This window comes from Leptopilina boulardi, unplaced genomic scaffold, assembly GCF_019393585.1.
Source record: "Leptopilina boulardi isolate dan_hultmark-lab unplaced genomic scaffold, ZJU_Lbou_2.1 LbouV2_379, whole genome shotgun sequence".
In the NCBI taxonomy this organism is placed as follows: domain Eukaryota; kingdom Metazoa; phylum Arthropoda; class Insecta; order Hymenoptera; family Figitidae; genus Leptopilina; species Leptopilina boulardi.
Window position 1 is genome coordinate 470190 of NW_026137950.1, and position 8585 is coordinate 478774.

General features: G+C 29.9%; 1 protein-coding gene across 1 annotated transcript; it reads left to right on the forward strand.

The window, feature by feature from the left end:
* The first annotated feature begins 1150 nt into the window (after positions 1 to 1150).
* On the forward strand, positions 1151 to 2514 carry LOC127287979 (uncharacterized). Its single transcript, XM_051315147.1, has 3 exons — positions 1151 to 1622; positions 1734 to 1780; positions 1849 to 2514. Exons 1-3 carry the CDS (start codon positions 1151 to 1153, stop codon positions 2512 to 2514), a joined length of 1185 nt encoding a protein of 394 aa, XP_051171104.1.
* The last annotated feature ends 6071 nt before the right edge of the window (positions 2515 to 8585 follow it).

The window sequence follows — 8585 nt, forward strand, 5'->3', positions numbered from 1 at the left end:
AATCAAACTTAGGAGGTAATACAATATAATTATATTGTGTTACCTCCTAAATTTGATTCTTTGGTGGTTTTTTCGATTTAAAAAAATTTTAGATGGGAAGGGAGCATTTCTGGCTTTATTTCCGCATTGCTGGAGTAAAAATATCTGGTTATAAAATTTGTCAATCAGTTATTTTGTTGTTTTATCTCCTGAATTTGATTCTTCAGATTAGGGGTAGTTTTTTCGATTTAAAAAAATTCAGAGGGTGATGGATCAATGCTGGCTTTATTTTTTTGAGTTAGTAGAGCAAAACTGCATACATCTAAGGTTCTGTTTTTTAAAAAAGCCGGTAATATAATATGTTTTTACTTCTTAAATTTAAATTTTTTTATTAAAGGGTGGTTTTTCGATTTAAAAAAATTTAGAGGGTGAGGGAGCATTTCTGGCTTTGTTTCTGCATTGCTGGAGTAAAAATATCTGGTTATAAAATTTGTCAATTTGTTTTGGTCGATTTAAAAAAAAGCTGAGGGTGATGGAGCAATTCTGAGCTCAGATTCAGTGTCAGCGGTCCAAAATACTATAAGAAATATATGTCTAGTTCAAGAAACAGACAACTTTTTTTTTGTGTGCCTGTGTTATGCAAAGTACTTTGTATTTAAAATGCTCGATTTAATTGTTCCAATTACAGAAAGAGATGAACATATTCAGATAGTTTTTAGCTGTAATAACAATTCTGGTCATTGGATTTGTGTTTATTACGATGTAGTAAGACTTTATATTTTTGAAAGTCTTAATGCAGGGTATTTGAATGTTCTTCCAAGTAGAATATTTAATTAGATTGTTCCTTTTTTAACCAACAGTAGTTTTTGAAGCTCTTGATCAACATCCGATTGGTACGGTTCCCCGACATTTTTCCGAAAACAATTTTCCGAACCACAAATTCCGAATATGTTTATTTTCCGAACGGCTTCTCTTCCGAATTTGGTTTTCCGAATGCATTTATCCGAAGAGCGATTTCCGAAAATTAATTTTTCCGAACAGTTATATTTTCCGATTTCAATTTTTTAAATAAAAGAGCAATAACAGTTGACTTCAGTTTATTTGACAACCTTAAAATTCATGTCTTCAAAATTTTTCGTGTGTGAATCTTAAGTTTAAATTAAATTAAATTATGTCCGAACCGAATCCTGCTCCAACAATTGTAGGCAAACAACTAATATTGGACGGGTATATTTATTATAAAAATAAAATTAACAAAAATCGGTATCATTGGGAATGTCGAAAATTGAGGTTGAAAGAATGTACAGCGCGTGCTATCAGGACTTACGAGGGAGGAAAAATAGTTGTTATCAAAGGTCCTGAAAAATCTCCTCATTCTCATCCACCAAATCGTGAAGAGGCAGAAGCGGAAACTTTGAAAACTGCAATCAAAAGGCATGCTGAAGTTCATCCGGAAGTTCCACCTGCACAAATAATTCGACGGGAATTGGCTGGTGTTTCTTCTGGAATCCTAAGCCAATTAACTGAACGGGAAAATCTTAAAAAGTCAATGTGCCGACAACGCCAACGGAATATGCCACCTAACCCTACTTCAATGGATGATTTAGAAGAAATTCCTGAGAGATTTCGCACGACCTTGTCAGGTAAAATCTTGAAGTGATGTGACTTTAATAATTCGAAATTTTTATACATTTGAAACTCGTACAGGTGATAATTTTCTGATCTATGATTCTCGTGACAATAACGAAATTTAGAGCTTCTCGCTGCAAGTCCTATCTGGTTTTTAGATGGCACTTTTAAGGTTAGCACATTTTGTTAAAATGAATTTAAAAATATTTTCGAAAAAGTACCAAATTTAATTTTCATTAGGTTTGCCCACGAATTTTCACTCAAGTTTTTACAATTTTGGGTGTAATTGAGAAAAATCGACTTCCCGGAGAAGAACCTCATGTCATACCTATTTCTTTTGTTTACGCACTTTTATCGTCTAAATCAACAAATGAATACGAACTCGTCTTACGAGCTGTTCTATCCGCATATCAAAGATATTCTATACCATGTATGCCGCACAAAATTATGATGGACTTCGAGAAAGCAATTATTAATGCTTGTGAAAATGTTTTTCCTGGTGTACCTATGTCACTTTGCTTTTTTCATCTCGGACAATCTCTTTATCGAAAAATTCCAAATGAAGGACTACAAAAAAGATACAATGATGCCACAGATCGCGAATTGAAAATTTTTACCCACATGATTTTAGCACTAGCATTTATACCACCTACTGATGTTGAAAATGCATTTCGACTTCTTTCTGATGAAGTACCGGAGGATTTATTGCCCATTATTGATTATTTTGAGGAATACTACATTGTTGGACGTCGCGCAAGAGGTCGTCGTACGGCTGTGCCTCCTCGTTATCCTGTACCTTTATGGAATCAATTCCAAGCGACTTTGAACGGCAGTCACAAAACGAATAATATAAGTGAAGGCGGGCACAATCAATTACACTGGAGTCTCCCAAGAGAGGACTTCTGAAGAGAGGACTAAGTAATGACGCGGCGCGGTAAGAAATGAGGGGGGAAGAGATGGGCGGGATCAGAAAGAGGAACGTGAACTCAGGAGCGTTTGTTTTTAGTGTACCTTCCTCGCGTAGTATTTTACATATGTAATAGAATGTATTCTGTTAAAAAAACACATCTCTGTGATACGATATACGGCCCTGGAGTGTTTACAATTTTCGGCGTCAAGGACGAATTCCGTAGAGAGGTCCAAGACTCTTCCTGTCCTCTCTTCGGAGACTCTAGTGTACTCTTGGATATGACGAATATAACAATAGAAACCGTATTCTAGAATATTTAAGAGCTCTGGCTCATAACATTGTCATTAGTTAATGACTTCGATTTTTTCTAATTTCGGAAACAATAATATTCGGAAATCAGTCTTTCGGAAACCAGTCAATTCGGAAAAACATTAATTCGGAAAATTGTTTTCGGAAAAATGACCGTGAATCGATTGGTACAGTTAAGTGTGAAGTATATGAAATAGTATTTGCAACATCTGTATTGGTTAACAGTGTAAATTAAAACATTAATTTATGAAACTGATGATAATATAATGAGCAAGCATTTAATATAATTTTTTGAAAACAATGATTTAATCATTTTCTGGCAGTTAGAATGTCTAATATTAGGATTTCGATTTGTAGAGAATGATGGGAATAGTCTTTTCATAAATCGAGCTAAAGAACTTCAAAATGGTGGACTAAACCTTTCATATTTTTGTAAGACTTTAGCCAGTAAAAATGACAACAGAGTTCTGTCTACTGAACCTGAGAATGAAAAGAAAATACCCAAAGAAAAACATTTGTCATGTAAGATAATGAAATTATCTACAGAAATTGAAGAGGGATTTACATGTTGATGTAAATTCAGTATGTACAACAGAAAATAATAAGAAAATAATTTCTAGTCTTATTGTTAGAGAAAAATTGTTATTCCATGACATATCCTACAATGTTTCCTTATGGTGATCCTGGATGGACTGTTAACCTTCCGATCAAAAATGAAAAAATCACAACATTTTTAAAAATTTTGAATTTTAATTTTTTCAAAAAAAATTTTTTCAATCTCATATTTTTATACCTTAGTAAAATACTAACATTTTTTCTCTTTGATATTTTTCAATTAAAATTAAATTGAAAAAGTTAAAGGGCTTCAAATATCAAACAGCAGCAAAAAATTCGAAATTATTGTTAGAAACCAAATTATATTGAAAGAAAATAAATTTAGTTTAGAAAATGGACCTACTCTCATCCCAAAGCACTCAAAAAATATGATAAAACTAAAAAAAGCTAAATTCCTTAAAAAATGACTGTATATACAGTCGATTTTGACTTTTTTCTAATTCCAGTGAATCTCCTTGTTTGAGACCTCCCGATGCCAAAAAAATAGGTTTTGAAAACTTTTCCGTCTGTCTGTAGTCTGTCTGTAGACACTTTTTTGTCCCCACGATAACTTGAACAAATCTTAACGAATCGCTTTGAAATTTGGTACACTCTTTCAACATGTAAAAATGAAGCATGAGTTCATTGGACAGACTAATCCGCCCAAAAATTCAAAAATTATTCAAGTTTTGAATTTTCAAAAAATTAAATTTTTCTCAAATTTGAAAAAAAAATTTTATTTATCCCTTAAAATACTCATAAAAGTAGAATTTTTTTTAAAACTCTTTTCGATAGAGATTAAAACAAAAAAGTTATTTAAATTTTGAATTTTGAAAAAAATTCAAATTTTTTAAGTTTTCTTTTTTTTAATTTTCTACTATTTTTCCCTGAAAATACAAATCGAATATATATTTTACCGACTTAGATACTTAGTAGAATAACATCTGAGTAACATAAAATCAAAATCATTTCAAATTTTTTTTTTTTAAGTCCAGCCATTTATTTCCACTTCTTAGCGTAAAAAGAATTTTTAATTTTTTAATAAATTTTTATGATTAGAGTTAGTTATATTGTTTTGTATGTATCATTTGGGTTCTATAAAATTTAAGGTAATAAAAGTTTAAAATTATTTTCGATGTGTTATTTTACTCATTAATTTTTTTTCAGCACAGTTTTAACCTAAAAATTCTAAAAAAATCTTTTTTTAACGCTTGTAAATTGTTTATTTAAAAATTTTCGGTTCTTTTAGTTCGACATTTGATAGAGCCTCAAAGTACCTGTAAAAATTTCGTTAATGGGTTAATGTACGCCTACTTTTCCTATTGTATGTTTCTAGTTTTCGAGCGTGAAACGCGAGTGCCGTGATGAGAATTTTATAAAAACTAAAAATTTTACTTATATCAATTGTACAAAAAAATTTTTAGGAATAAAAACATGAGGGCGAAACCTCATATCATAAATTTGTTGCTTTAGAAATGCATTTACTTTCAAGTTCTTTTTTTAATGTTTTTAAATTTTTAATTAATTTTTTCTTTCACTCAATTGAAATCAGTTCGAAGCGGAATAACTTACTTTATTAAAATAAAGTGGTTTGTCGATTTTCTTTAATTATAAAGACCTGGGTAATCCACGGCGCAAAATTAAGGAACTAAGTTTGAAAAGCTACAGTGCCGCCAAATTTTTCTTCAAAATTTAGTTAAATCAACTACAAAGTCTGAAACAACGACAAAATCTCATTCTACTAAATGGTTTCTTGGGTCACTCAACTACTTTCTGGTAGTATAATTAATACAATTTTTAAATTTAATTAAGAAATTTTTGAATTATACAGTGTAGTTAAAAAGCAATTAATGCTACTTGGTTTTGAATAATAATAAACAAACGGAGCGGGTAGCGCGACGCTTGGACAATGCGTGCAAAACGCGCACCAATATCAAACCGCGAAGCGAGACGATCATCTTTCGCGCGCCCCAGGGCGCACTCAAACTAGCGAGCGAAGCGAGCCCTTACGCGCGAAGCGCGTGGCGAGAATTTGGCTGCCCCCGTAGGGGGCTGCCGGGTTTTTTACCAATATTTTATGGTGAGCTTAAATAAATAATTATGAAAGATTAAAACAACCAAGATTTTCTTTCAGGATTGTATGCTAGGACAAAAAAGAAGATATTCCGAACAAAAATCAAAAACATTCATCGAGCCCTTTTTGAGAAATTTAATTTTTTCTTTAAAATCGCGTAATTTATAGCTTTAAAATATTTTATTGTAAATAATTATCAGAGAAATGCAAGGAATATATACAGTACCGTTGGAAACTGTCGGTACGCCTGACGTGAGAGGAGTGAAAATTTGATGCTGACTTTAAAGCAAGATATTTTAAGTTAGAAATAAGATAGAGACTTGTAACTTAGATGCTTGGAAAGCTTATAAAATTCTGTGTTTGAATGTAAATCAAAAAAAAAAATTCTTTTTTTAGCATTTACAAAACGGAAAAGATTTCATGAAAAAATTATTCAATTTTTCTAATTTAGTACTAATGTTTTTGACTCCCGGCATAATCTAAAATAATGTATGGAAAAAATTGACGCTTCGAGGTTGTAGAAAAACATGCTTGAACATTTTTTAACGTATGTCAAGAACTACAAAATATTTTTTAAGTTTTTAAATTTTTAACACCATGTTTAAGTTCTTAGCTGTAAATTGCTTCTTTGAAAACTTTAAAAAAATTTTTTTGTACTTAAAACATGTTAAAAAATGTTCAAACATGTTTTTCTACAACCCCGCAGCGTGGCGGCCAAAAGTGATGATCGACGGCTGAGTTCTAGAAAAACATGTTCGGACCTTTTTTAACATATTTCAAGATCCGCAAATCACTTTTTAAGTTTTTTTAGTGCAAATTATAGCTAAGACCTTCAAAATTACGTTGTTAAATTTATAAAGTAAAGTTATAAATAATTATTAAATTAATTTGAAATAATAATAATTGAATATTTAACATTAGAAAATTTAAATGTGTGTGTTGTGTATGTTGTTGGTGTATAATTGACAACATATTTGTAATATTAATTAACAAATATTATTTTTAACAAATAATATTTAACAAAAAAAATTAAAAATTTACGGAATTCCGTCCGTAACATGAAGGATTTTTTATAAAACACTAACTGAACATTAAAGTCCGTAAATTTATGTTAAAAGATGTGTGCATCTGAATATGACTGTTAACGATTGTAACATAGTTACATATTTAAAAATGATTAAATTTAGGGGAGTGTTGTGCCTTGTGGGGAGTCGTGCTCCTCCTTAATTTTTTACTAAGGAAATTATTATGATAAATTTCAACTATTGGCATATTCTTGTCTCGTTAAGAACTAACTTTTTAAGTGGTACTTCTCATCATTGGAAATATTTTTCGTGTCTTTCCAAATAGTGAATTAAAATTTTTTCTGAAAGTTGTTTTGTCTCTTTATGTTTAGATCATTTCCACTAATTTTTTCAAAGTGATCACAATATTTAATGCATAAAAATTATCTGTCAGTAATAACTTTTCGACGTACAAAAAAATGTGTATGAACATTTGATGTATTAATTATTCTATGACTATTTTGAAAATGTAGAAAATGGGGAGTTGTGCTCCAGCGTTTTTATTTCGCATTATTTATAAATAATTAGAATGTTTTATGAAATTTAAATATTGTTCTTTAGTAAAATAAGACCCCTTTCATCTGTATTCAATGTAAATGAAATTATTTACCTATTTTAAATTATTTACTTTAAAATAATTAGATTTTATCTAAATTATCTAAAATTAATTTTTTATTATCGTATCTATTACTTTATAAAATATTTTAATTTTAAATAAATATTATTCTAAAAAATATGTTTTTTCTTCAATTTTTAACGGTGGAGCACAACGTTTTAAATTTTAATTAATCGATCATGCTGAAAGTTGTTTTTACGTGTAATATTAAAGGAAGGTTTTTTTGCAACTATGCAAAAAGAAATTCTTTTTTTTGCATTAGCAGTACGAAGTTTTAAAGCCTGCAGGTGTGTTGAAGTAATATTTAATATCTCATATCCTTTTTTAAATCTTGGTGCATCTATAAATATAAATAATAAATATATGAGAGATTCTTTTTCAATCGCCCCAGCCCAAAAAATCAATGTTCTGGGATTGGCTTCATACTTTGGTAAATTGTTGTCCTATATGATAGTAATAAATCCCTAAAATATAAACTCATTAAAAAAATATTTGTAGAAAGTAGAGGGGGTTGAAGTTTTGACGTTAAGGGTAACATTGTCATTTTCAAATCCGTATAACTATGACAAAAGTTAATGGATTTTAATTTATCTATAATGAATTTTATTGCATTTTTCACGTACTTTTCAAAAATGTATACGAAATTTAAAAAAAAAATTTTTTAACCCCTTTTTTTTCAAAATCAACCCTTATTTTTCGATTTTCACCCCTTCGAGTATTTTTTTTTTTTTTTTTTATTTTCATTGGAAAGCTGAGGTTTTTTCCGATGAGCTATGTAAATATGAAAATGGGACAACAATAATTTTGTGAGAAACAGAATATTAAAGTAGGCGGTGCCGATAAGGGTGCCGTTAATGGTAACATTGTCATTTTCAAATCTGTATAACTATGACAAAAGTTAATGGATTTTAATTTATCTATAATGAATTTTATTGCATTTTTCACGTACTTTTCAAAAATGTATACGAAATTTAAAAAAAAAAAATTTTGACCCCTTTTTTTTCAAAATCAACCCTTATTTTTCGATTTTCACCCCTTCGGGAATTTTTTTTTGTTTTTTTTTTATTTTCATTGGAAAGATGAGGTTTTTTCCCATGAGCTATGTAAATATGAAAATGGGACAACAATAATTTTGTGAGAAACATAATATTAAATTAGGCGGTGCCTATCTAAATCCTCAAAGATGATCTCCAGGTACACCCCTTATCGGCACCGCCTACTTTAATATTCTGTTACTCACAAAATTATTGTTGTCCCATTTTCATATTTACATAGCTCATCGGAAAAAACCTCAGCTTTCCAATGAAAATAAAAAAAAAAAAAAAAAAAATACCCGAAGGGGTGAAAATCGAAGAATAAGGGTTGTTTTTGAAAAAAAGGGGTTAAAAAATTTTTTTTTTAAATTTCGTA

What these genes read in the sequence shown, in the direction of transcription:
- LOC127287979 (XM_051315147.1), top strand. Translation starts at nt 1,151, where the DNA reads ATGTCCGAACCGAATCCTGCTCCAACAATTGTAGGCAAACAACTAATA. An exon ending in ATTTCGCACGACCTTGTCAG is followed by an intron (nt 1,623 to 1,733) that starts GTAAAATCTTGA and finishes AACGAAATTTAG; the next exon opens with AGCTTCTCGCTGCAAGTCCT. An exon ending in TTTTAGATGGCACTTTTAAG is followed by an intron (nt 1,781 to 1,848) that starts GTTAGCACATTT and finishes AATTTTCATTAG; the next exon opens with GTTTGCCCACGAATTTTCAC.